Below are 27,897 nucleotides of genomic sequence, written 5' to 3' on the forward strand. Positions count from 1 at the left end.
AAAATATTATTGTATTTAAATAACATGTAAAAATTAATTCTACCTGGTGAGGACATTTAATAATATAAAACACTAAAACAAAGGCAACATTAACATAAATACCAAATACATTAAAAATGGCAAGTTCAAACCACAAATATTTAATATTTAAAAGTTATCATTGTTAAAACGAAATTTTAATACTTAGAAAACGTTAACTGGCTTATCTGATACTCTCGATTTTTGTTACATGATTAAGCTTCCATTTGTAGAGAAATTTCTTTCACTTTGTTTTGACATTGGTCAATTGTTAATCGTGAGTTAGAGAGCATTTTAGAGGTGAGCATGAGTATATATGTTGTTCTACGTAAACTCATTTTTTAATGATGAAAATATTTTGTCAGTCCTGATTTTGTTTTGAAATTGAAATTAATTTTTTTTAGGTTCAGAGTTTTTTTCCACAATATCATTTGTATTTCCTTCTTTTTACATTACTACCATTAAAGAATTTACAAAAAGCCATAGTCCATTGTGAATATACTGGGCAGTATTTGCATAACATAATATTCAGGATCTCCTATCAAGGTTAATAGCACTACACAAAATCATTTATCAATTTAAGAAGTTATTTGGTTTCCAAATAATTTCTTCGAACATAACTCATAGGATCTGTGTAGAATATACTATGCAAATAAAATTATATTTCCTTAATTTTCAAGAATGACTCATTAGCAGCAAACAGAGCCATGAACACATACTTATAACATAGGTACAACTACAGACAAAACTAACTGATTAGATGGTAACCACTTCTTGAAATCTCACCCAAAACCTTCAACTCTTTATGTCAGCATTTCTGGCTCTTGCATTCATTCAAACTACTGATTGTTAAGTTTTAATTCTCAAAGGAAAATTATAATACTTTTCCCATTTTATCAATTTCTTGACAGATTTGGAAAAATTTTATAAATGTGATGGAGAATGATAAGAAGAATTCCCACATGGAAACATGACACAGACATGCCATTTCTCTGCAACAACATTTAGGAAGCTTTATGCTACAAGTAATAGAAAAGCAACCTCAAAATGGCCTAAATGATAAGGAGATTAATTATATCCCATAACAAGCAGTTCCAAGCCATCTGGGGTTAGTTATTTCAGTAATAACAGCATCAAGAGCTCAGATCCTTTCTATCTTTCTACTTTGTCATCCCAGGTTTGTGGGCTCCCTCCTGGTCACAGGATGGATTCAGCTGTTTCAGGTGTCATATTCTCACATACTAATATCCAGGGCAGAAAAGGGACAAATTATTTGTCAGTCTTTGTCGTTGTTGTTTTAATGAGTAAAATAATCGTACCCTAAAGCACCCCTGCAATGACTATTCATTCTTCACTGGCAAGAACCAAGTAATATGCCCATCCTTAAAATAGTCACAGCAAAGGGAAGAGGCCCATCATAATCAGTTTAGTATAGTCTAGTCTAATTTGCAAAATGGGAGAAGGGAAAATAGCTACTGTGTAGGCCAGAGATTCCCAAACTGTTGTCTCATGCCCTCTTAAAAGTTATTGAAAATTACAGAGCTTTTGTTTACATGGGCAATAGTTTATTGAAAATTTTTGTATCAGAAATTTAATCTTTCAAGTTTAAAGTTATTAATTCATTTAAAATAATAATAAACCCATCATTTGTTCGTATACCGTGGTACAAGAATGGTGACCCCTCATATGATGGCTCACATCCTAATCTCTAAAATCTAAGAATATGTTGCAGATGTGATTAAGGATTTTGAAATTGGTAGAGTATTCAGGATTATCTAGATGAGGCCAATGCAATCACAGGGAGAGTTATAATTGAAAGGAAGAGGCAGTGCTAGAGTGATGTAGTGTAAGAAAAACATGTCTGGCTATTATAGGCTTTAAAGATGGAAGGGAACCACTAGCCAAGGAATGTGGGTAGCCTCTCAAAGCTGGAAAAGGTGAAGGAATGGATTTTCCCATAGGGTCTCCAGAAAGGAAAGCAGACCTGTAGACACCTTGATTTTGGCTTAGTGAAATCCGTTTCAGATTTCTGAACTCCGGAGTTATAATAAATTTGTATTGTTTTAAGCTACTAAACTTTGATAATTTGTTATAGCTGCAATATGAAATGAATATATACGCATTTTAAAATGAAAAAACAATTATGTTTTTCAAACAAAAATGAGAAGAATGGCATTGATTTACATTTTTGGTAAATCTGTTTAATTTCTTATGTAAGAAAAGATAGGTGGATTTTTGTATATGCTTTGCATTCAGTCTGTTGTGATACCACATGTCACATTGTCCCTGGAAAACTCTGTTGTATGTTCGTGAAAGAATGTGAGAAAGGCAAATAATTTCTCGGTTTTATAATAAAAGTATTTTTGACCTCATGGCCCTCGTAAAAGGTCTTGGGGACTCACAGGGATTCCCAAACCACACTTTGAGGATCTCTGGTGTAGGAAGTCAACAGTTTTTACTCCATCCCCCAAAGAAGAGACATAGAACTCTTTTTTCCATATTCCTAAAGTGAAACTGTCTAGCTCTAAGGTTGTCATCAATATAGCGTAATAATTTTGACCTTTCTTCCTTAACTCAAGCAATATTTCCAAGAGTTTATTTTGTGCCTTGTACCTATTTATGGGCTGAGACTATATAAGCGACTCAGGTGGATACATATGACTCATTCCCATGAAGTTTACATTTTAGTTGAAGAAAAACAAGCATGTAAATAACACAATTTCAGAAACTGCTAAGGAAAATAAAGTAATGGAAGAAAGTGTGAGGAGTGTTTCAGGTGGTGTGCAAAGAGCTACTTTAATTAGAGTCTGAAGAAGAGAAATAAGAGCTGAGATGTGACTGAGAGAAGGAACCCCTGGAAAATATGGGAGGATATTTCAGGTAGAGAGAATAGCAGGGGCAAAGCACAGGAAGGAGCTTGGCAAGGCAGAAGAACAGAAAGCAAGCCAGTGTGACTTTAGTGTATGTAGTCTATGAGGGGAATGAAAAATGGAAAAACAACAGTTGAAAGAGTCAGGCAGGTGTAAATCATGAAGGTCTTGCAGGACACAAAAAAGGCTTTAAGGTTTTACTCGAATTGCCACATAAAACCACTGGAGGAAGTAAGACAGTGGAATTCTCTTACACGCGAAGGTTTACTTCTGGAAGTTCTTCCACCTTCTCTAAGGGTTGCTCTTTAGCTCAACACATTCCCCATCTTTATAATGATGACTCTCCAGAAAAGCACTGAACCCCAAATAAACTCATCTTGCTTCACATAAATTGTTTGTGTGCTAACATCAAAAACAGATAGATCTGGAACCAATCAGGGGAATATAAATTACAGGTTGCTTGATGTGGAATAACTTGTGCTTATTGGCTAGTGTAGGTGTGCAGCCCAAAATGCACTGTGTGAAAACAATTGTTCGGCAATTGCAGGTCTGTCAATTGTCCAAAGCGGTAAGTGTGTGAATGGATTTTTATGGGTAATTACTCTGAAATTAGCTTTTCTCATCTCTCTATACAGGAAAACATTGGAACTTGGCTCATTTTGGCAGAATTCTTGTAATGATCCTCAGTTGCTCAGAATGTACATTTGGTCATCATTATCCCTTGTGTAATCAGTTTCTACAAACTATAGGATGATATTACAGTGATGTTTACAGAATCAGGGAACATGCTCCACACCTTAATCAAATAACTTAAAGATGAGCCTTCTTAGATAACATGCATTTATACACATGGGTTAGATATCTACTCTATACTTTGATTTAAAGTATAGGGAGAGAAGTAATCTTCTGTTTCCCACTACAAACCTGATGAACCATGTGCCTAAAACTCTTAAGGTATTCACTATAAATAATATGGTCAAAGTGTTTACCAGACAAACCTTTCCACAAGATGATGCAGGCAATCTACAACCGCAGAAGTGACTTGAAATCTGCTTTGAAAGGGCCTAAAAACGGTCAGGAATTTAGACCTAATTAGTACACAGAACTGCAGGTGCGATAACCCTACTGGTAAACCCAGATCTGCATAAATAAGAACCTATCACATTTTCAGAACAGCTGTGGCTACTTGGGCCATAGTCTATGCTCAGTCTTGGCTCCTGAAATTTTCTTTAAATTATTGTGAAAATTTCTGTTAACCTTAAGACTAGACGGTGCATCAAAGAAAATAAAACTGCGTAATTCCAGGGCTGCATATTTTCAAAGGAATTGAATTTGTACTTCTGAATGTAATTAAGCAGTTTCTCTCCCTCGGAGAAGAGGGAAAGGAAGGAGGGATGATTTTTCTTTTCAGTAGTAACCGGTGACCAAGCCTGTTGTTCTGCCAAGCAAGTCTTCGCTTTGGCAGATTCTGATTTCTAAGTGCTCAGGGAGTTTGCTTGAAACCCGCGTCTTCCTCCTATGTCAGATAAGTAGAAAGTTTGCTCTAGCTATGATAAATGTGCACAACGCGATGTTTTTGGCACAACGTGTCGGTTACAAAGATGATTAAACTCCCCGCCCCTTGCGGCCGGGGTGTGTTGCCTGCATTTAAGAAATGTCGTTCAGCTGCAGGCGTGTGCGCGCGGAGCCTGTAGCCTGCGTTTTTGCGTCTCCGGGGCAGGGTGACTCGGGTCGCCTGAGTGTCACCCACAGATGACACTCTGGTGACTGGGCTTCCCCCGAGGGCGCACGCGGAGGCGGCAGTCCCCTTCCGTCTCCAGCTCAAGGCCCGCGGCCCAGACCAAGGCAAGGGGAAGGAAACCCTTGCCGCGAGCCGGCGTCTGGGCCGGCACAAAACACGCCGCCACAAACTTTTTTTCTCCCAGCTGCACGCAACTTTTTGCCTTTTCGCTCAGCACGTTTTCTTCCCAAGTTTCTGTCCCCTGGGGTTTCCTTGGCTTCCCCCGCCTTTTCCTCAGTGGCGCGCGGAGGACCCCGGCGGATAGGAGCGAGGGGTGCGGGGACGGGCACGGAGGAGGAGGAAAGGGGAAAAGGAGAAGAGGAGGGGGTGGCCTCCGCCGCGGCGGTTCGGGAGGAGGAACTGGTCAAAGGGAACCGAGACGGGCGAGTGCCCGAAAAGGAAAGCGACGCGGCCGTTTGCTGCAGTCGGAATAAAGTTCGCGCCCTTTCCTCGGCGTTTGCAGCCTCCCCTCCCTGCCTCTCCTCTCTTTTGACAGCTGGGCGCTAGTGGCCACCTCCACGTCCACGCCCGCACCCCCCGGGGGGCGCCAAAGTTGTTTTCCTTCCCCAGAAAGAGCCCGGGGGGAAAAAGTAACAGGGCGGGGAGAGGGAGAAATATACATCCTCCTTCACGAACCCCCTAGAAATCCGAGGACAAACAACAAAACCCGCCTTTTATTTTGCAAAAGGGAAGCAACATTGTAGTCGGGACAATTTTGCAGAGAGGAGAAACTTGTGGGGCTTGCAAATCCGCCCTAGGTCACCTCGCCCCCGCCACCCCCCGCAGCAATCCCCTCCCCGGACAGTCCATTTCTCTCTCTCTCTCTCTCTTTTTTTTGTTCTGAGGAGCCAGGGGAACTCTGCAGGCTCTGACTTGGGGAGCGAGAGCGACCCGGGGCGCGTGTGTAAATCAGTCACCTGAGCGCAGAGGGGCCGCGGCGAGGGCGCGCGCGGGCGGGCGGGGAGAGGCGGAGGCGGCTAGAGCGGCGGCCGGGAGGAAACCGGGAGGGGGAGGGAGAGAAAGGCCGAGACAGACGGAGCGAGAGGCGGCCGAGGGGCTGGTCCAGGAGCGGCCGCTAAGAGGAGACCAAGAGGCGGGGGCTGCACTTGACAACCAGCATGCCGAGATGGTAAGAAGTTTCCACCCTCCTTTCCTTTTTATTCTAGACTTCGTAAGAAATGAGCCCCGGGGCCACCCAGGGGCCGTGTTTTTCTCAAGTCCAGCGGCGAGAGGTGGAGGGGGGCGTAAAGGGGGGGGGGGGGCGAATGGGGTGGGAGAACCCCAGTCCAATCTGGCCCCTGCTGTGCTCCCGAAATTCCCCCTAAACTTGGCCCAAGTTTCTGAGAAGAGTTCCAGGTGGGAGGGTGTGTGTGAGGGGGGCTCGTGAACGTCGCCCCCTCTCGCGGCTGGCGGGGAAAGGTGAGCGCCAGGCTCCAGGGAGTTGGGGACGGGCAGGAGGGAAGGCGGGGGATGAATGCAGCGCTGGAAGGAGCTTGGGGCGGAGAGGAAAGCGTTTTTGGAGAACGAGAACTTTTAAAACTTGCCCGCGAGTGAGGGACGGGCTGCTGGGCGTGGGCGCCGGGGCGCGCTGGTGCACCGCGCGGTGAAGCAGGACACGGCCACCGCGTCCCCAGCACCTTTGCTTTGCCCTTCCTGCTCCCTCACGTTGGGGAAACCTTCCTTTGTAAATGAAGAAATTGTAGGAAGTGCTCCTGGAGCTTTTACGAAGAATGTGCAGAACGCGGGGCTGGAAAAGAAACCTTAGCGAGCGAGAGATTTTGAGGTGCAATTCTGAAGGAGCCGATTCTTCTTACCCATGGACCGCAGGATGGCATTTGGGGCCCCGGGGGAGGGAGGAGGAGGGCAGAATAATTAAAAAAGAAAGAAAGAAAAACTAGACGAAATCTCCTGTGAAGTGAGGCTGGGGTTTAAAAAAGAAAAGTTCCAAGTGCAAGTGGTGGAGGAGGTAGGTGGGAAGGCTGCGGAGCGAGATGCCAACACAGCCCTCCGCTCGCCGCGGCTTCCCGGCAGCGAGGCGGCGTGCAGTTCGCCCCGGGATGAGCGCTGGGTCCGCTTTCGGGGAAGTGATTTGTTAGAAATAGGGCTGGACCACTCCCTTCCCTCTAGTGCGGCTGCTGTTATCCCTACTTGGGGATCTGATAAATTGTTTCTCGCGTGTAGACGGAATATGTAAGAAAAGGCAGATAGCGTGTTGGCTTTTTTTTTTTTTGCCTTCCCTCTAATGTGACATTTCTTGTTTCAGTGATCAAAGTCACGACTGGAGTGTAGGATATGCGACTGTCAAATGGGCACACACGCACCTCGCGCGCGCCATATACCATACCTACACACATGCACACACACACACACACACAAATAGCATTCGTCCTAGACTGTGGTTACAGTAACGCTGACAGAAATTAAAGTGGTTTTGAAAGCAGCGTGCGATTTATGGTGGTTCCCATTTACCATAGAGTCAAGCTGTTGTAAAACTGATATACAAAAGACATCATAAAATAATCCTGTGTACCAGGATTAAAGTGGCAGAAAGTGACCTGTTCCATTTTTCTTTTTTTGTACTTTGTGGATAGTCGAAATGGTTACAACTGTGTTTAAGTAGAGGCGTGAAAACAAAATATTAAATATATCTGTTTAGCACTCGAGGGTTTTCTAGCGGCATTTTACACAAGAACACTACAAGAACTACTGTAAAAATCGGTCGTAGGTATTATTTTTCTTCCCTTTTTCCTTAGTCTACGTACTATTTGTTTACTCATCCATTCCCAAACATTAATCACTTTGAACAGTGGCTAAAACCCATTTGTCACCCACCGCTTTGTATTCTGCTGTTTCAGATGAGACTACATACACATACGTGCTTTAAGTGGGGGAATTTATTTCAGGCACTCTTATTCAGTATTCTCATCTGAAGACGTACTCAACAGTAGTGAGACCTTGTACAAGTCAGTATAACTTCCGTTACCCTTTGGAATCACCAAAAAAAATCCCTTATGAACCTTTGTAGGGTGTCTGTGTTTTACGTTATATATGTAGCTGTTTCATTTAAACCGTTCAGCCTTAATGAAGTTCTCAGTTGTTTGTAGCTATTCTTTATGTTCCGGAGAGTGGAGTATTTAAAATCCAGATTGCTAATCACTTTACCAAAGTACTGGAGTATCTTCACCTGAGGGAAGTAATACTGACCCTGAATGTAAACTCTGAGTATCTTGTGAGAAAAGTCTGAAACTGTCTTTTTTTCCTTCCTTTAGAATATTAAGTTTGGAGTTGTTTGCTTGTAAAACTTTGAAAAAGAACCAACCTCATGTGATTTTAAAAAATAAATATGAAGAAAATATTAATAGCAGTTCTACATTCCCAATACCTGATTTTTTTTTCTTCCTGAAATGTGAGATATCTGTCAGGCAGGGATGTGATTACAAAAAGAAGCAGACAAAAGCAGAGCTGACTATTGCTATATTAAAATGTAAGTGTTACAGTTTGAATTTTCAAGTGAGAGTTTTTGAGTTCAGTGCTTTACATAACATTTTGTCCTAATCTTGCTTGCTGTCAGGGATGTTTCATGGTTGTGCAATTGCTGCAGTCAAGAATGCCAATTTGCATTCCAGGAGTGTCATTTGATTACTTTTATCTGTACAGCTCCAAGACCGGCCCAGACCTCTCGTTTCATCTTGCCATGTCACGAGTCAATGCTGTGTCGTCTTTTCAAAAATCTGCCTGATTTAGACAAGAAAGAAAAGTACTTTCATGTTGCAGCGGCAGTCCCCTGCTAACTTGTCAGCAGCAGGATATGATTCACTTGGGCCCAGAAGAATGGAACAGAGAGGCGGGTTAGGCGGTTCAATAAAGCCCATGGACAGGTAGTGTGTGACATCCCCAGAGAGCCACAGTTAATGAAGAACAGGTCTGCTTAGTTCTCCACACGCTGACCTGGTGCTGTCCCCACAGTTTTCTCATTTGATCTTTCCCAGCAAATTGATCTTTTCTTGTATTTTTTTGCTTTCCAAGTTAGTCCTTGTGGGACTGAAATTAGCAGAGCAACTTAAGTTGGATAATACAGCTGTTCAGAAAAGAAGAAATTGGACACTGGCTCAAAAAGGGGAGGAGGTTGGGAGAGTGGAGGGAGCTATTCTTTTTGTTATTGTTCCTGAGAATATTCTATTCAGGTAGTCTAAAATAGGTGATGACACGAAGTTAGTGGTTTCCTTTATTTTTAATTTTACTGTTAAGGTTCCATACCATTTTAAATATTCCTTAAGTATTTGAAAGATGGCCTTTGTAAGTATGAGGAGTTCGATTTAGCATTTTTCATATTCGTTTGTTTGAAATGATTTGCCAGTAGACTATGTGGCTTTTATGGCTATTGTAGGATAGACTAAGTAGCAATGGCATACTTCAAATATACTATTTATAGTCTTCTGAATAACTATAATCCCCAAATATCCAATACTGAATAGCAGAAAAGATTAAACAATAAAAAAAGTCATTACCAGTGTTGTGTATAAATATTGTGGTGCATGGAAATGTGTTCTATAAATTACTATCAGCATTTTTGTTTTATATAAACCCTACAGATACACTGTTAATAAAACTTTTCTCCCCAAATTAGCATTTAAATGTAGGATTTTAGAACTGAGACTAGATCATAAGTTTGAATTTCTGTAGATATTAACATATGTTGTTACTTGATTTTTGAGATTAAAATTAATTTTAGCAAGATGAGTAAATCTAATGGAATGAATATGTAGTTTAAATAGGTTAAAATTTCACTATAGAATTTCGTATAAAGTTTAAGTTGGAAGCAATTAATAGATTCTTAACTTGATGTAGATATAAGGAGCATTCTTTTCTGAATTCCTTTGTAGATGGTCCCATTTACCATCTTTATCCTTACAAGAAACAGTTGAAAACATGGCTTGTGGAAAGGGAGGCAGCCTTCTCAAATCTTTTCTGTTGGATGGGAATTACATAGGATCATTGGTTAGTAAACTCCTCTCTGAAGAGCTAGAGGGAGCCTCATGATTTTATTAGATATACTTAAGGTTAAAAAAAAAAATCACCCTGGCAATCAGAATGCTGTAGGAAAAGAGTACATAAGGAATACTGGCTTAGTGTTTAGGCTTGGAGGGGCTATTGTAAGTTCTTTTTTTTTTAAGCTGTGACAGAAGCAACAGAACTTTCCAAAAGAACAGTCAAGTAGTCAGCTAAGATTTCTAGGGTTATACCTTTTAGAATATTTGAAGATCAAGCAAAATGCAACAAAATACATTTTAAATCTGATTTGGTTTGCTTAAGGCCAGTTTGTCGTTTACTCAACTGAAGGAGTTCTCTTGTTCCGAGGCCAACCTTCCAAGTTCTCTTAAAAGTAAGTTCCTACCAAGTCACTGAGGAGGTGGGTACCTTCTTTCAATTCACTAAGGACAACCTCCTTTCTGTAAGTAATGGTCTTGAAGTAGTTCTACATACAGCTGCCATACTCTAGAAAGAAAGCTCTTTTAAAATAAATACCTCATGTTATAAGCATAAATACTAAACCATTTATAAAGCTGATATATTAAGAATCACTAAACATGTTAAATTTAAAGAAATAGAACTTAAGTGGTACTAAATTTAATATTTATTGTTTAATCTCACATTTGTTTATCAGTCTTCCCACTAAAATTTGTGATATATTTATATTAAAGAGTCATTGATCATAATTGCTCTTTAATATTTATATACTAGTTTTTAGTAACATTACTTTGGACAAACTTATTTGCTATTTAAGTAAATAATATAATCCAGTGAGATAAACTACCCAGATTTGTCTTTTTTTCATCTCTTGCACAGTAGTTCTCATTATATTGCTAGCCAATAAAAGTCTTTATTTGTTGCTTATTAGAACCCTCAGTACACTCAAGAGTTCAGCTATAATTTAATTTGGCTGTTCAAAGAGACTCCCTTGTTTTAAAACATGTTCTCGGTACGCTTTTACCATTTATTGTGAACCTATATTCTAACTCATGCATATGCATAGTAACAATTTTACAGATACATCATTTTTTAAGGTTTGGCCATAGCAGAGCCATACTTTTTTCTTTAAAAAGAAAATTTGTACCTAACAATGTCATATTTTTTTCTTTTTTCTTTTGACATTCTGGAGGTTTTTTTTTTTCCCCCTTGGTAATCGAAATAATCTTGCTGTTATAATTTAAAATCAGTTCCCCAAGGAATACAATCTTTCCTTAGGCATAGTTGAGAAGGGCACCAAAAAAAATCTCAAATTCAATAGTTAAGAATTCTAGTTGAGGACGTTTCTCTTTTGCAGTCACTTGAAATTACAAAAAGTTTGCCTTGTTCTTCACACATTGCATGGTAAATTCAGTAAACTGCTGGGAAGTTTTGCAATGAGTAGAAAGAAGATGGCTTGAGAGTTTTGGTGATATTTGTAACAAATCATGTTCACTAAAGACTAGAACTTGACTGTAAAGTTCTAAGATGAGTATTGGGAATTCTTCCACAAGGAAGGCAGAATGTAGAATTGCTAAATGAGTCAGTGCATGTATATCGTACAGTGGGAATTGCACCAAACCAGCCTTCTAGATACAGTATTTAATAGTTATCAAAATGCACAGTATTGCTTAGAACTTGTGGTTCATGAGTTCATAGTTGCTGCTTTTTTGTGTTTAGTACAAAGATGTAACAACCCACACAAAACATTTTTCTCTTACTATGACCTTACATTTGCCAAAGTGCCCCATGCTGAAATTCCTTTTCAGTATCTTTTTTTTTTAGTCCAAAGCCAGACGTGTACTCAGACACAAAAGCCTCTGTGTATAGCAAGCTGTTTTAAATATTGTGATTCGACGATGTGCTGTCCTTTCTCTGCTTGAGCCAAGGATCTCTGCTCAGTGTCTGTGGATTACCAAGCTCCTTCTTTATTGTACCTCTTGTCAACTATTCCTATTCATTTAACCTTTCATTAGTGTCTGTGCAGCTTCACTGTCTAGAAAGGCAAGGAAAAACCGAAAGGCCCCACTGTCACAGTTATTAGATTTCTCGGTTACATCCCAGCAACCATAAAGAAGTGTGAGTCGACACTATTGTCGTGCATGCTGCTGTCCTGGGGTGCAGCTCTTCTGTGCATGTCAAGGACATGTGCCACATGTTGATATGCATCCCAGGGATAAATGCACAACATGGGGGATAGGCTGGCGCTGGCAGTAATGAGCTTTGTAGGAGTTATTGCAAAGACCCAACAGTTTGTGAAGGAATTTTGCTTAACAGGCCAAGGAGATAGACAGAGTTGAGGGCTGCCAAGATTTGCCTGTGTGGAGCTTGTCAGTCACATTGTTTTCATCTAAACTTCATTTAAGGGGAAAACTGAATACATTTGACAGCACTGAAAAGTCTTATTTTCATTTTTAATCTTTCAGAGGAGAAAAGTTATTTCTAGTGACTATTTAGTATATTATACATATTTTTTATACTGACCAAATTATATAAATGGATCTATTAGCACTTTATCTTAATTCTTACATATTTAGAAAAGAGATTTTTGTAGATGTATATATTTTTTATATCTATATAAAAATAATGTAGCCTATTAATTTTCCTATGGTACTGTTTTCCTCTTTGGATTTACCTCTGGCACAGCCTGGTGTTATGATTTGATTCTTTAGAGATGCCTTTGCCTCGTTACCTCAGTGTAAAGGAAAAAAAAGATCATTGGAACATTTTCAAATTATAATAAAGACACATATTTATTTATAGCTTTTGGATTGGAAAATAGTCCTTCCACATCTTAGGAGATTCATAGAACTGATTTTTAAGAATTCTCAAAATATTTGAATAGAAATCAGTAAATTATCTTTCTTTACACAAAAGTTCATTTATTTTATTTTTAGCTAGGAAAATCTTTGTAACCAAGAATGGATAAAATATTTTTGTCTTTCTAATTAAAATAATTCCTTTCAGTTTGCCGAACTCTTGTGGGGTTCCTCAATAACTTTGCAAATATATTAATGATTTATTACTAAATCTTTACAAAGTTATTTCTGTTTTTTACTTGACTCTACATTTTTTAGCCAATGCTAACTTTTTAATAGGCGTATTTGATGTTTTCTTTGATAAGCTTTTTCTGGTGTTTTGTGGATGTATTTATGGGTTTAGTTGTCTTTGTATCAGGGAAGAGATGAGCTGCTTTTCATACTCCTTCCCAGGAATGATGCTTCCTTCCAGAGAAATGTATATTCAGTAATTGACAGCTAAGCGCCCAGCCAGCTTAGGGCCACGTTCCAGGCTCGGCAATTGGGTGGAAGTTCTGTGTACATTATATTAAGATGAACCTACCTTGATCATCTGAAGTGATCTGGTGGTCTTCCCACACACAAAGCAACATTATGTTAATGTTCCCCCCTTCTCCTATTAGTTGTGTTTCCATTCATTATGTTTTGTGTTGGGTGAAGTAGAAGAGGAAAGAGGGACTTCTGAGTTAAAATTGTAGTCATCTTCCCCTGTTCCCCAACAAAAACAGACATATAAACAAAAAACAGACCTCCTAGAAAATAGGCCAGAGCCATGTGGTATTTAAAGAGAAAGGGATACACAGCAGTAGCTACTTTCTGTAGGAAACCTTCACCTCTTCTTCATCCAGTCAGTATCTCAGTGCAGCTGGCTGACCATGCCTTGGAAGGCTGTTATACCATTATCCACTCCAGAGTGAGAACAGTGCTGGGACTGGGTTTTGAGACAGGTGACTTCATTCTATTCCATCTAAAGAGCCTCCATTTCAACATTTGTAATGATTATTTCTAATTTTTTTTCTAATTGGAACATTTTATATTTTATGTGATAGTACTATACAGTCATAGCAGTTTACTGTTTTTAATAGCGATATTGAGATATAAATTACATGCCATATAATTCACCCATTTAAAATATACATTTAATAATATTCTATTGTATGGATATCACACCTTTTATTTATCCATTCATCCGATGGTAGGCATTTGGGTGGTTTCCACCTTTTGGTTATGAATAATGCTGTTGTTAACATTTGTGTACAAGCGTTCTCATTTATGTTGGGAATATGCCTAGGAGTGGAATTGCCCAGTCATATGACCACTGTATCTTTAAGCTTTTAGGGAAGTGCCAAATTGTTTTCCAAGACCGTGGTACCATTTTACTTTCCCATCAACAATGAGTTTTCTAATGTTTCCACATCCTCCTCAAACTTGTTAACTTTTTAATTTTAAGCATCCTAGTGGATATGAAGTGGTTTTGCTCTGCATTTCCCTGATGGCTAATGATATTAAGCATATTTTCATGTGCTTATTGGCTATTTGTATATCTTCTCTTGTAACAGATAAATCTGTTAAGTCATTTACACATTTCTTATTTAGGTTATTTGTCTTTTCATTGTTGAATTGTAGGAGCACTTTACATGTTCAGGACACTAGTTCTTTATTAGATATAAGATGTACAGCTATTTTCTCCCATTTTGTTGGTTGTCTTACTTTTTTAATGGTGTTCTGTGAAGCATGGAAGCTTTAAATTTTAATAAAGTCCATTTTGTTATTTGTGGTTTTGGTGTGCTAAGAAACCATCGTCTAACCTAAGGTAATGGAGATTTATCCTTGTATTTTCTTCTAGGAGTCTTATAGTTTGAGCTCTTACATTTAAATTTCTTGATCCCTTGGGTTAACTTTTGTGTATAACATGAAGTGGAGTCCAACTTCTTTCTTTTGAATGTGGATATTCAGTTCCTAGCACCATTTGTTGAAAAGACAATTCTTTCCTCATTGAATTTGTGAAAAATCATTTGACCATAGATGTTAGGATTTATTTCTGGATTCTTCATTTGGTTCCATGGGTCTATATGTCTGTCTTTGTGCAGGTACCACACTGTCTTGATTACTGTTGCTTTACATTAAATTTGCAACTGAGAAATATGTCTTCCCATTTTTTTCCCTCTTTTTCAAGATTATTTAGCTATTCCAGGTTCCTTAGCAGTTTACTTATTTTTTTGTTGTTGTGGTAAGAAATATGTAACATAAAAGTGAACCATTTTAAGTATACAGCACAGTAGTGTTAACTATGTCTTTTTGTGCAACAGATCTCTAGAACTTTTATCATCTTGCAAAATTGAAATTCCGTACCTATCGAACAACTCTCATTTCCCCCTCACCACAGGCCCTGGCAACCACCATTCTACTTTCTAAGAGTTTAACTATTTTAAATAGATGATGTAAGTGGAATCAGTATTTGTTCTTCTGTAAATGGCTTATTTCACTTACATAATGTCAAGGTTCATCCATGTTGTAGCAGGTGACAGGAGGATTTCCTTTTGTTAGGCTTAATAATATTTCTTTGTACGTATATGCCACATTTTTCTTCACCATTTATCTGTAGATGGACATTTAGATTGAATCTACCTCTTGGCAATAATGCTGCAGTAAACATGGTTGTACAAATGACTGCAAGATTCCGATTTCAATTCTCTTGGGTATATGTCCAGAACTGGAATTACTGGATCAAATAGTAATTCTGTTTCTAATTTTTTGAGGAACCTCCATACTATTTTCCAATGCTGCTGCCTCATTTTACATTTCCACCAACAGTGCACAAGGGTTCCAATTTCTCCACATTCTTGGCAACACTTATTTTCTTTGTCTTTTGTTGTTGTTGTTGTTAATAGTAGCCTTTCTAATGGGTCTGAGGTGATATCCCATTGTGATTTTGATTTGTATTTCCCTGGTGATTAATGATGTTGAACATCATCTTTGATAAGCTTGTTGGCCATTTGTATAAATTTTTGGAGAAATGTCTGTTCGGGATTTTGGCCATTTTTAGAGTATTTGGTTTTTTCTTGTCGATTTATATATATTCTAGATATTAATCCCTTATTAGAAATACAGTTTGCAAAAATATTTTCTCTCATTCAGTAGGTTGCTTTTTCACTCAGTTGAACACTTTCTTTGCTTTACAGAAATTTTTAAGTAGTCCCATTTGTCTATTCTTTTTTGTTATTGTTGCCCTTAACAGTTTTCTTTTAAACCATTTATTTGATTCTCAGACGAGTAAAGGCTACATTAAAAAAATACATCTATTTAGGTAAAATAAGTCTTGGCGATACTCTAGGGGACAAGAAATATGTCATTTGGTAGCCAAAAGATGATGGCTCTTAGTTCCTGTGAAACAGCCCGGTTTTACTTTGATGCTTCTTAATTATTATTGCATTTGAAAGCATTCTAGGTGTTCTGTATGATAAGGGAGATACTTCCTGCCCTGGAGGGTGGAGTTAAGTGCCTAGAAATCATTGATTTTGTTTTTATAAATACGTCAAAAGGAAAGGAAGAAAAAAAATCATGATTGAGAAAATTTGCCTTTCTAGACATTTCTTTGTAACTAGAAAAGCACCAACAGTGATTAAAACTAAATCCCAAACTAACTGGTCCAGTTAAGTTTTAAATAAATACCATGTTCAAATCTGGCATGGCACATTTGGAAACATGAGCTTGTTTTAAAGTTTAGCTGGAAAATTTTGTAATTAAAATTACCTCATTGTTGAATTAGAGAAACTTGAGAGCAAATGAAAGGTAACCTAATTTGGAAGTAGCCATGAAATTTCGTTGTTTAATTCGTTGTTGAATTAAAAAAAATTGTTCCCTTAAAGTTCTAATTTCTCTTTATTCACGGTAATAAAATAATTGCATTTCTAGTATTTTGATGGACCAGTTTTGACTTCATTGTCTATTTTTGGCCTTCTGCCAATTGTTTTGGACAGAAGTTTTATTATTCATTTAATATCAACTGTAAATTACTTGGCTAACTGATCAAATATATATGTAGAGAGTATGCCTTTTTTTCTCCCCACGTCAGTGTTTACATACTTAAGTAGTAATTAGCCAATTTTAAATTTTATCTTGTGACATACTTTGAGGACTTACTTTTTTCCTGGTGAAAATTCTGTATAGAATTTGAAATCATTTATAAAAATTGGTATGGTTGAAAAATTTATATTTAATGGAGACTTGATTTTTGATTATGTATAACTTTTATTATGCCAATGGCACATTTCGTTACTGTTCAACAAAAAAAATTCTACTTTTCTGTTCTTTTTAACATGTTTTTTGACATTTGCACGTATGTATAAGAAATGACAAAATCATATGTGCGGTTCTTGATATCTTTCATGGTTTCAGGACATAAAGGAGGTAATTAACTGGAACAGTACAACCATACAAAGCAAGTTCGCTCAGTCCTCTGGCCTTTGGTATCTAATCTTCCTGTAATACACATTTCACTCTCTAGTGGATTAGGGAAGTTTATTCTATCAACATGTTCTTAGCTAACAGGTATGCTGCTGGAAGTACAATGTGTTAGTTCAGATTTTGCTCTCATTCAAAATGGTAATTGGAAACAAAACATTTTATTTGTTTAAATTGATTTTTGACAGACTAAAATATTAATTTTGCTTCAGAGTACATTAACTTTAAATGACATTAAAAAGTAAATATTTTCAAACATAGAAATTCTGCCAGGTGTTGAGCCATATTTTTCACCCTATCAGTGTCCTGCTGAGAAATTTTTTCATATAAAGGACTTAAATTTGTTCATCGATCTTTGCAGCTTCACTGTGTCCCTGAACAGCACCCAGTCATTGAGATATTTTTTTGTACAGCGTACAATGATAATTGAATCTAATGAAGTATGTGTGTGCGTGCGTGTGTGGGTAAGTAAGTAAGTATGAGAAACTGATAGTTTACAACTTCTGGGAAAGGGAGAAGACAAATTTTGGGCAGAAGGAAATGGTTTAACACTGTTATATTTTCATACTGCAGTAAGTAACCCCTGATATATTGTTCTTTGTAGTTTCAGGTATATGTATGGATGGCATGAATGAATGATAAGTGTATCACTAAATGTTATACTAATGTTAAGTTGTATTTCTGAAATAGAGATATGCCAGGGTAATAAATCTGTTAACAGCCAACAAATAATGTTTGCTCACTGTATGCAGAACAACTTGCTATAAATTTGCATGAAACAACATTAGACAATAGTGTACTGATTTGGTAAAAATAAAAAAGTTAGTTTAAAATATTTTTCAGGTTATTATGTTCAAACTATATATTTGGTGTAGACATGGGAGATCCAGTTGCCTTCATTCTCCAAAGTATGACACAACTTTTAATTATTTTAGACTATAATGACAGACATTTGAGTTTCTGTGATATCTATGACACTCTTTATTAGGTGCTGTAGATATTAAACTTGAAGTAGAAGCTATAACCCTAACATTAAGTAGCACAAAATTCATTGGCAGGAGGATATTCATTATCTTAGAAAGAATAACTGTAGTCCAGGGTCTGCCTCTGGTTTTCATTTGCTTAGAAATCTAATTTTGTTAGTATACCTTGGGAAGAGATCATTCTTATGCTCATTCAGCTTGTTCACTGACGGAGGGGTGGAGAGGACACTCACACATGCATGCATGGCATGCAAACATGTATATATCTGCATTCCATATTAGGTGGAACACTCATACTTGTATTGGCATGCTTAGCACATTTTCTCTTTTGTGGGCAAATTTAGGTAGAAAGTCAAATTGTCCAAATGTTGCTTATCTTTATGAGTTTGGGAATTGAGCAGTAGAGAATGAGACGGATGGAAGTGGAGGGTGTAAGGGTCTCCTCATGCTAATGGGAAAACCTCTACCAGTGGTCTCTGTTATTTACAGTGCACACTTTAGCGTATTGTCTCATGGACTGTGTGTGGAAGAGTATCAACAAAATTTACCCCTCTTCTCTTTCTTTTTGCTTCCCCTACTGCTTTCTGATTGACAAATGCTTTTTTCTCTAGTTATGTTAATATTCTCAAGCAGATATTAGCCAATTGTCCTGGGAGCTACTTGTTAAGGTGACTTTGCATCTGTTTGGTTTTTTATGGATCTAATGCAGATGGCAGTCTCATTTCATTCATTTTAAATTTCTTGGGAGATACCTCATGTTACTACCTTACATGTAATGTGTTTTGTGTATGCGTAGGCAAGAATGTTGGGAGGCCATAGAATAACACAACCGTTTTCCTAAGGAAAAAAAATATGTTGTTGTTGTTGTTTTTAATATAAAAGCTTTAAGACCAATTAAATACCTGATAAAGTTTCTATTTTTAAATGCCTTGTAGAGAAATATCTTGATCTAAGAGTGGCTTTACATATAAGCATAATAAATTGCAATTTAGAAGTCAGTAGGGGTATTATGTGTGTTTGTATATTTAATCTCTGAACCGGTTTTCTGTGTGGTAGGGAAGTTTCTCAGTTACTGAGGGCTGCTCTTTTGGCTTGTACAATTAGGGTCAAAATTAGATTTTAAACATTCTTAATAATGTTTCATATTGTGTGATGCTCAACACCTCTTTTTATATTGTATTTAATAGGTGCCAAAGAGTTAATTCTTTACCTTTAAATAATATTAGTTGATTACAGCAACTTCCCAATTAGTTTTCTTTATTTGCTTCCTTGTTTGTCTTTTGTTCCTTTCAAAACACTTTAATATCATTAGATTCTGGCTAGAGGGGAAAAATTTGTTAAGAGAAGAGAAAGTGAAACGTGATGCACTGAATATCCACTGGACACCGAAGGACAGGTGTTGGTAGACAAGTGAGACACCTGTTGTGGTTTCCTTGGGTCTAATGTAACTTTTATCCTTATATCTGTATTTTCAGTTGCAGTCTGTAAGTTTCAGAGCAGTTATGGCATAATTGTGTAATGTGAGAATTTTATTATTTGAACCCACAGGGTTTAGTACAGTCCAAATTTTAGATTTGAAAAGATGTCACAACTAAAAATAAAGTGGAGGTGACAATGGAGAGAATGGAGAAATTGCACAGGAAATGTTGAACACTGATGAAAATGTAGTTAGAAAAATACATTGAAAAACAAAGGGCCAGTTAAAATGAGTGGCATGCAACTTGTTTTTATGTGTTTCCCAACACCCAGATGTCACTGTATTTTTTTTTTCTAGGCTCTTTTAGGGTCTTCTCCTCCTGTGCCCCTCATCTACTTCGCAAGTAGTGTTAGATTTCTGACACTACTGATTTCTACCCATTTTCTACCACCCCTGCCATCACCTTGGTCCAAAGTGCCATCACCCTTTACCTGGAATACTGTGATACCTTCTAACTGGCTTTGTGCTGCCATCATTTCTTCTCTCCTGCCCATTACACCCAGACTACACTTCACAGAAAAACCTTCCCTGTCTTAAAACCTTCCAGTGACTTGTTATCACACCTGCAGTGAAATCCAAACTCCTGTAGTGACTGAAAAAGGTGTGTGAGATGCGATCTCTGCCCAGTACTCCAACACTATTTCCTACCACTGCTCACTCTACTCTCATTAACTGATCTTCACTGAACATGCCAAACTTGCTCTCACCTCAGGCCTTTGCACGCCATTTTCCTCTGCCTGGAATGATCTTCTCTCAGATTTTTGTATGGTTTTTTTCCCTCATTTCATTCTGTTCTCCTCTCAAATGTCACCCCATTCAAAGAGAACTTCCTGACAAATTTTCGTCCCCTGCTGTGTCTCTATACTGTATCTCTGACATCTTGACCCTGCCTTTTCTCTTCGTTGCATTTATCACTACTTGAAAGTATATTTAATTTTTTTTTTGTTTATATGTGGTTTACTGTTTGTCACCCTACCCTGCCCCAAAGATATCATGTTCCATAAGAAGAGGAACTTTTGCCTATCTTGTTAATTTCTAAATTTCCACTACTTGTAGCAGTGCCTGGTATGGGAAACACTCCACAGGTATTTATTAAATGAACGAATAGACATTCATTTATTCATAAAAATTCTTTATCAATTTTTATCAGCTCTTATTAGTTATTTCATGGAGGATTATTTGTGGCACCTGTTATTGCCATTTTCTAAGCTGCTTATTGGAGCAGTGGTTTCCAGGGTAGATGTAAACACCCTAAGGATGTGCAAAAATCATCCTATGGGATGTTTTTGAATATCTCATATGAGTGAGAGAATATATTAGAAATCTAATTATCTCATTCTTCTGTTTTTATGTTTGTGTGTTATAGTGTGCAGGATATGTCATAGTATACATGTAAGGGATGTACTGTGCAATCACAAAACTTAAGACTGGATTGAGCATGATCTGGACAGGGATGGTTAATTTTGTTTAAGGCTATTTCACAGATTTTGTGCTTTTGAGTAATAAGGCAATGATACCACTGGTGAGAGTATGTAAAACTTTTTCCCATTCAAAAATTGCTCAGATCTAATGTTTGGTTGGGAGTGAGATATATTAAATTCAGTATACATATGTGTATCATTATTCCTTAATATTCAACTTACGGTGGAATTTTCAAGTCTTTTCAGTTAAAGTGCATCTGTGATGGAGCCTTTTGTATCTCTGCTAACCTATGTGTGAAAGTATGTAAGCTATTTCAGTGATTATTGAAAACTGCTACCTGATTGATCCGTTTCTAGGTGGTTTGTGCTTTTGGTTAAACTTTGAATAATTTCTTTTCTTCATTTTGAATAATTTAGACTTTTTAATGAAGCTTAATTGGATAATCGGGTTTCTGTGTCTTCAGTTTTTTTAAACAGCTTTGTTGAGATGTAATTCACCACTAAGTTTTATGTTCCATTTTGTAATTACAGTTTATGCAACTTTGAAGACATGTACATTATTTCTCTGTAGAAATAAATGATAAACTTAGAATTTGGAAGCAAGTTTAGTTAGGTGCTCATTTTAATGCTTTCTTAAGTTAAAAGAAGTTTTATAATATTTGAAGAACTTGTTAATAAAATAGTCGACAGGATTCATAAACGAATGAAGCATTGAAGTAATTAATGTGCTAATATACTAATAAATATGCTAAGGAAACTTAAAAGCCACAAATAAGCAGATATAAGTATTTATTACCCTTTATAAAGTAGTCATCCTAGAAGATCTTATTGTAAGCCATGGCGTAAAATGTTTTTCGAGCTCTTCATTCGACTTTGGTTTCAGACAGCCAGTGTCTGTTTTTTCTAAGTATCTTTAGTGATAGCAATATTTTGATTTTCTGAATCATCCAGAAGTTAAGCCTGATGAACATGCTGGGTGATAAAGCCAGATAATTCCATTTATGGTAAGAAAAAAAATTAGCACCATTGATTTTTCTCATATAGTTTATAAATTGGCTCTGGAAATAGTTACAAATGAAGAATTCCAGAAATATTCTGAAGTAACATTGCTAGAATAAGTGCAGTGTTTGGAGATGACAACTGAGACAAAGTGATTACTTTGCCTTACCTGTAATGCAGCTTTTTAAAATTTATGGAAACTTATTTGGCTATATGAGAATCACTGAAGGTTCATACATACATGCACTCATAAACATTTTTACTCACCAAATTGTATCAATATTTTGTAGTCTTATGTAACTCAGCTTCATGTGGCAAGTACCTGATAAATTTTATTTCAGGGTAAATCTTGTGGAATCTGAGTAAAATTGCTATAGGTCATGGCCTGAGGGAGGTCTCTGAAGGCAAAGAATATGAAGAAAAATTTAACCAAGGTGTGAGACTGCATGAGTGCTCCATGAACCAAATAGTTTTATATAGACCTCTTTGACTAGAAATTAGAGGCATTGTCACATGTTCAACAAATATGTATATTGGGTATAAATAAATACTAGTGACATTTGAAATGAGAAAGCTAATGAAGTACAAATTCGTGCACATAAACTGTTTCTGAGGCAGTCTTAACCATACAGATGGATATTTGACAGAAGTCATGCAAAAGTAGTTTTAAAAAGCAGTATGATTTTTTTGTGCTTTATGATTTGTTTCTGAAAATCTGTAAGTTGTGATTTGAGGTAAGACTTATAAATCAGTCTCTCTATGATTCCTTCCTGGTTATCAATTAAGAATAGCATTAGTGCTTTGTGTTGTTGAACTTCCTTTTAATTCATCTTCTGATTTCTTTTCATGACATAAAATGCTAATTTGGCATAATTTTATTGTTAAAAATATTAAAAGCAATTTTGAAAATCATTCTGTGAAGTCACACCTATACCCTGTCTAGAAAGAAAGAATTCAGGAAATAAAATAGAATGAAATTAACTCCAGAAAAATTAATTTTAGGTGTTTCTTTATTCCCCCCAGATTTTTCTGAAACTATAGATTTGGAAGAAAGTTAAGACTAGCTTGTATTAGAAGTAAACATTAGGGTCAACTTTTCTTGTATTAGCTCTAATCTGGGTGTTTTCTTTTAGCCAAATCCAAAAGTATACATAACTAATATACTAGGCTTCTTATATAGTTCTGTGAAGGTAGAGAGAGCTCTTAGCAGCCTTGTTTTAAGGTGGAAGACTCTGCTGGAACAAACCTAAGTATGTCGTTAGCAATGATTTTGGAGGGACCACATGTACTGAGTTCATGAACCATTTGGCTCATGAGATAAGATTTGTCGTAATTCATTGTCATGTATTGTAACTCTGTGGGAGTATAAGGTCTAGCTTTTTCTTAGTTGGGTTCTCAATGTTTTCTCTTGTTCCAAGGTGGATTATTATACTTGAGAATGCACTTAATTACAAGCTTTATGTTTTCTAACACCTAGGCACAATACTTCCTCTTCACTATACCTGACTTCATCCATGGAATTTCATATGCAGATTGAGGGTAGTATATGACTGGGAAGGTTGAAACTGTCAAACTTGAAACCTACCTCCATTTTTCGATGTCTTCTCTTTACCTTGAGATTTTGGATCTTTCTGTTTAAAACCTATTTTTCTGGGTTTTCTCAGAAACAGAAATTTATATTTGATAAGAGACTAAGGAAAAGGCACTGTTTATTATTATTGGATAATTCTCAGAATATCATAATAAGAGATTGAGTTTTGTTGTGTTTTTATAAGCTACTGAGTTATAAGATTCATTTTAAGACAGTGTTGGACTGAATTCATGCCTAAACTGAGACCCTTCCTTAGAAAAGGGATACTTTGGAATATTTCTTGTTGAAATCCTTTGAGTTTAAACACAGCAGGATCTTTTGGAATTATAGTTTTATATATGTGTGTGTATATATATGTGTAATCTGACTCTTCAGTTTCCTGAATTTGCCCCTCATTTGAGCTTATCATACTTTATAGTAATCAACTGTTTATACACCTACACATGTTGCTCTGTAGATGCTCAGGTATATAATTGACTTTTTATTTTTCTATCAAGGAAAAATGATCCTAAGTGGATCATAAGTTAGTAATGGATTTATTTAATAGTTTCATGTTTTAATTTTTAAAGTTTTGTTTAGAAATTATGGTTTTGAGGTATCTTGATGGTATATCTTGGACAAACTTTTAATGGGCAAAGTTACATTATACTTTACATTATATATTTTTAGAATTCAGTGTTTTATCCCTGCTTGAGAAAACCCATGACTAGAACTATCACACTTTTCTAGATATGTTTAGTTCATATGCAGCCTTTTTTGGAAGATGATTCTTCTTTACCAAATGAGTATTATAAAGTCAACTTTGTTAATTTGTAATATAAGCTCAATGAAAGCCACAGGGTGGTCCCCCCCGCCCCAAGAATCTTTAAAGGGATGTTTAAAGAAATCTAAATATGCTTATAACTTGAAATAATTTAATGTGGCAAGTTTTAAATTAAAAAAAAAAAAAACACATTGTATAACCTTTCTTTGATTTTTGGTTTAAGTCCTCTGTCATATAATGCCAACAACTTTTTTCTGAGCGCTGTGTGTGTTGATACATGTATCCCTGTCCAAGTGTCATAACTAATTATATCTCCTTTATGCTAACGTCTAGTAATTGGAAAGTAGACCTACCACAGCATACAATTAAACGTTTAGTTTTATCTTGACCTGCTATAGAAATCAAGAATTCTACTATGCAGCAGTTTGACATTGTAAGCTGATATTACTGTTTTAAATATGTCATCCACTTTGTGTTTTGTAGAAATAGTGTACTTTGAGGGAAGAAAAATTTCAGGGATTCTTAAAAGCACATATGTATTTATCAGTAATTATATAGTAATATTGAATCACTTTGCAGTTTTGATAGAGATATTTCATCAACGAATTGGAAATTGATGGTCTAGTGTTGTGATAGCAAAATTTTATAGGATTTCTTTTTTATACACAGTTTGTCAAAAGATAGTAGCTTGTGGCAAACCTGATGTTGCTTTGGTCACTTAATCTTCCTAGATTGGTCTAAACTAATTTGGGGCTTATTCTGTGAAAGTGCATTGAGTAGAATATTCACAGACTAACTTAGAAATCTTGTCTTGGACATGCTTGTGATTGGGACAGCAAACAGTTTCTTATATGCACCAGCATGTACGAAAATATGTGGACCTTGTCCATGCCTGCTGAAAGAAGACTTTACCAGTCTCCAGTCTCTGAGCTGCAGTCTTGTCGCAATTAAAGTCTTAGGGCTGGGAGCAGTTAATGCTGCTGATAGATTGTGGTATTTAGCGTTGTGCTGTGTTCATGGTGATCTAGTTGTGTAGTCTTACAGGATTCTAGTCAGAACTTGGGAAAGAATATACTAAAGAATTTGTGGCAATTAAATATTTTTAAATCAAAAAATAAAATGACTTTTCTTATTAATAAGCAAGTCTTTGGGGCTTTACTTAAAAGAATAGTGAAAACATTGTGCAATTCTGTTATTGATAAATGTGTAAAATTTAACACAAAACTTTGGATTATCTTTTAAGTCAGAGCATTCCTTGCTTCAAAGTTTCCTTTTATTGTTTCATTATAGTTAAAATTCTTCAATATTGCATTTCAAACTTAGTTCTAGCTTCTTTATTTTATACTAAATTATTTTTTATGAATTTTACATTGTTTCTGTCATATGATAACTTAAGTATGCAGAGGCATTGAACTTGAATGTTTTGTGTTCTGAAATGTGGGATTTGAATTCTTGGTATAATTTTTGTGTTTGGAAAACTGAACTCCCAGTGGTTTCTTTCTAATCAGTATATCAAGACCTGTAGTATTAAAAAGTCAGATGACCTAAGCCATTTAACTTTTGAAGACTGACTGTAAAAAGTATGTGTTAAATAGTGAAAGTGTCTTCCCATTTTTTAAATGTTCATTTCTCTTATAGTTTTTATAGTGTCAATCAAATTAATGCAGGTGTGTTTGGTTTTTAGAATAAGTGATGATGGAAATCTGAAATTGCAACTGATAGGCCACATAAGAGAAAGGGTTATTTCAAAATGTGGGGCATCCTGGCAGTGTATGAGAGGTTTGGCCTCCAGCCTGACTGATAGGAACACCACCTTCCCACATTATCTGTTGACTGTGAACTACTAAGAGGTGGAAGATGTTAAGGCTTGTCTGTGTTCTGAACCTGGGGATGCTGCCACCTCCACAGGGTTCTCGGGAATCTTGGGAGGTGTTTTTGTTTGTCACAGATGCCTGCTATGTAGTAGGCCAAAGATACCTCAGTGTCCCAATTACAGAAGAATTTACTCACAACGATGACTTGTTCTGCACCAGATATTAGTGCCTTTGCTGGAAATCACTGGATCGTAATATAAAAAGTGAAAATACTAGTAAAAATGACCTCCCCCATCAAATTCCTATTTTATGTCCTTTATTAAAAGGACTGTTTCTGTTTTTTTTTTTTTTTCAAGTATATACTTGATTGCAGCTTCCATTTTTTAATGTTCTTGAGTAAATGTGATTTCTAAAGGTATATGGATATTTTATACACTTGGCGTATTAAAGATATTTAGTTGTGATCCCCTAAGTCAAACCTAGTTATACCCATTTTTGCAAATAACCATTATATTGTGTGTCAGTATTTGGAAAATTAGCACATTATAAGTGTTGAAACTCAAGTCTCTAATTTTTATAATTAACAAATAATTAACTTTGTGAGAAATTGCTAATAAAAGCAGAATTCGATAAAAACAAGTATTTTCATATACTCATTGCTTTCTCATGTCATTACCAGTTCTGAAGTTTCGACCAGGAAGAGAAAGTCTAGCATAAGGCCCTACTTTTGCATAATATTCGATCAGGAATTATAGTTTGATAGATAGCATAGTACCCAAGCCTTCTCTTCTATATATCCATAGTCATATGACAGCCTTAAAGTAGCTCAGCAATGTTTAATAAAACCCGCTTATTTGGTAGTAGAGTTTTCATTTATAAAAAAAAAACAAAAACAATAAAAAAAAAAAAACAGCTTGAGTGTGTGTATCAGTGTACAGCTTGATTGGCCATGAGTAACATCTCAGCATAATCACGGGATAAACAGAAAAATAAACCAGCCCTTTTTGGTCTTGTAACCAAAAATAAACCAGCCCTTTTTGGTCTTGGAGTTGAAAAGACCTGCTTTTAAATACTAATACCACTACTTAATCGAATCTTGTGTAAATTCTTTACCTGTTTATTGATGTATTGTAAAAAATACATAATATGAAATTTACCTTCTTGTCTTGACCACTTTTTAAGTGTACAGTTTAGTAACATCAACTATATTCACATTGTGCCATTTAAAAAAAAACTTATTTTAAAATAATGTCAGGCTTACAGAAAAGTTGGAAAAATAGTATAATGAGTTCCCATATATCCTTTACCCAGATTCCTTAAATATTAACATTTACCGTGACCATGTAATTTTTTTTTTTTTTGGTGCGCTCTCTGAGGCACGAACTCAGGACCCCATGTAATTTTTTAAGTGAGAGATAGTTCACATACTATAAAATTCAGCATTTTAAAGTGTATAGTCTGGTGTTTTGTATATTCACAGGGTTGTGCAACCATCACCACTACTTAGTTCTAGAACATTTTTGTCTCTGAAAAAGAAACCCTGTACCCAATAATAGTAACTCTCCATTCACACCTCCACCAAGCCCTCGGCCTCCTTTACTTTTGACCCAGTGTTTTCTATTCTATGAAATATAATAGTATTGATACTGAAATACTTTAAGATAACACATGAAAATGCCTAGCATGGTGTCTGTTTAATGCAAGCCAAATGCCCATTAGTTTTTTTCCCTGATCATAAGAAAGTATCATACTTTGATCTGTATGAATTATTTTGGAAACTGAAGCCAGTGAGAAGAACTGTTTCTTTTCTAAGTGAGAAATTTCTTACTAGTTTAGCAGGCCAACAATATCCAAGATACTCAAAAACATAATGGAAGTAATTATATTAAAATAGCTAATATAAGGTAAAACA

General features: G+C 36.5%; 1 protein-coding gene across 22 annotated transcripts in view; it reads left to right on the top strand.

The window, feature by feature from the left end:
• The first annotated feature begins 5,661 nt into the window (after positions 1 to 5,661).
• The window catches only part of BNC2 (basonuclin zinc finger protein 2), a 390,244-nt gene continuing 368,008 nt past the window's right edge, over positions 5,662 to 27,897 (top strand). For 14 of the 22 annotated variants that reach the window (XM_039871502.1, XM_039871585.1, XM_039871736.1 and 11 more), the window contains exon 1: positions 5,666 to 5,797. In XM_039871502.1, the coding sequence (XP_039727436.1) occupies positions 5,795 to 5,797 (3 nt within the window). In that variant the 5' untranslated portion in view covers positions 5,666 to 5,794. Of the gene's footprint in view, positions 5,798 to 27,897 lie in introns of all 22 variants that reach the window. The other 8 variants (XM_039871803.1, XM_039872460.1, XM_039872180.1 and 5 more) reach the window with 4 other exon arrangements.

Source organism: Pteropus medius, unplaced genomic scaffold (assembly GCF_902729225.1).
Source record: "Pteropus medius unplaced genomic scaffold, Ma_sr-lr_union100, whole genome shotgun sequence".
Taxonomy (NCBI): Eukaryota; Metazoa; Chordata; class Mammalia; order Chiroptera; family Pteropodidae; genus Pteropus; species Pteropus medius.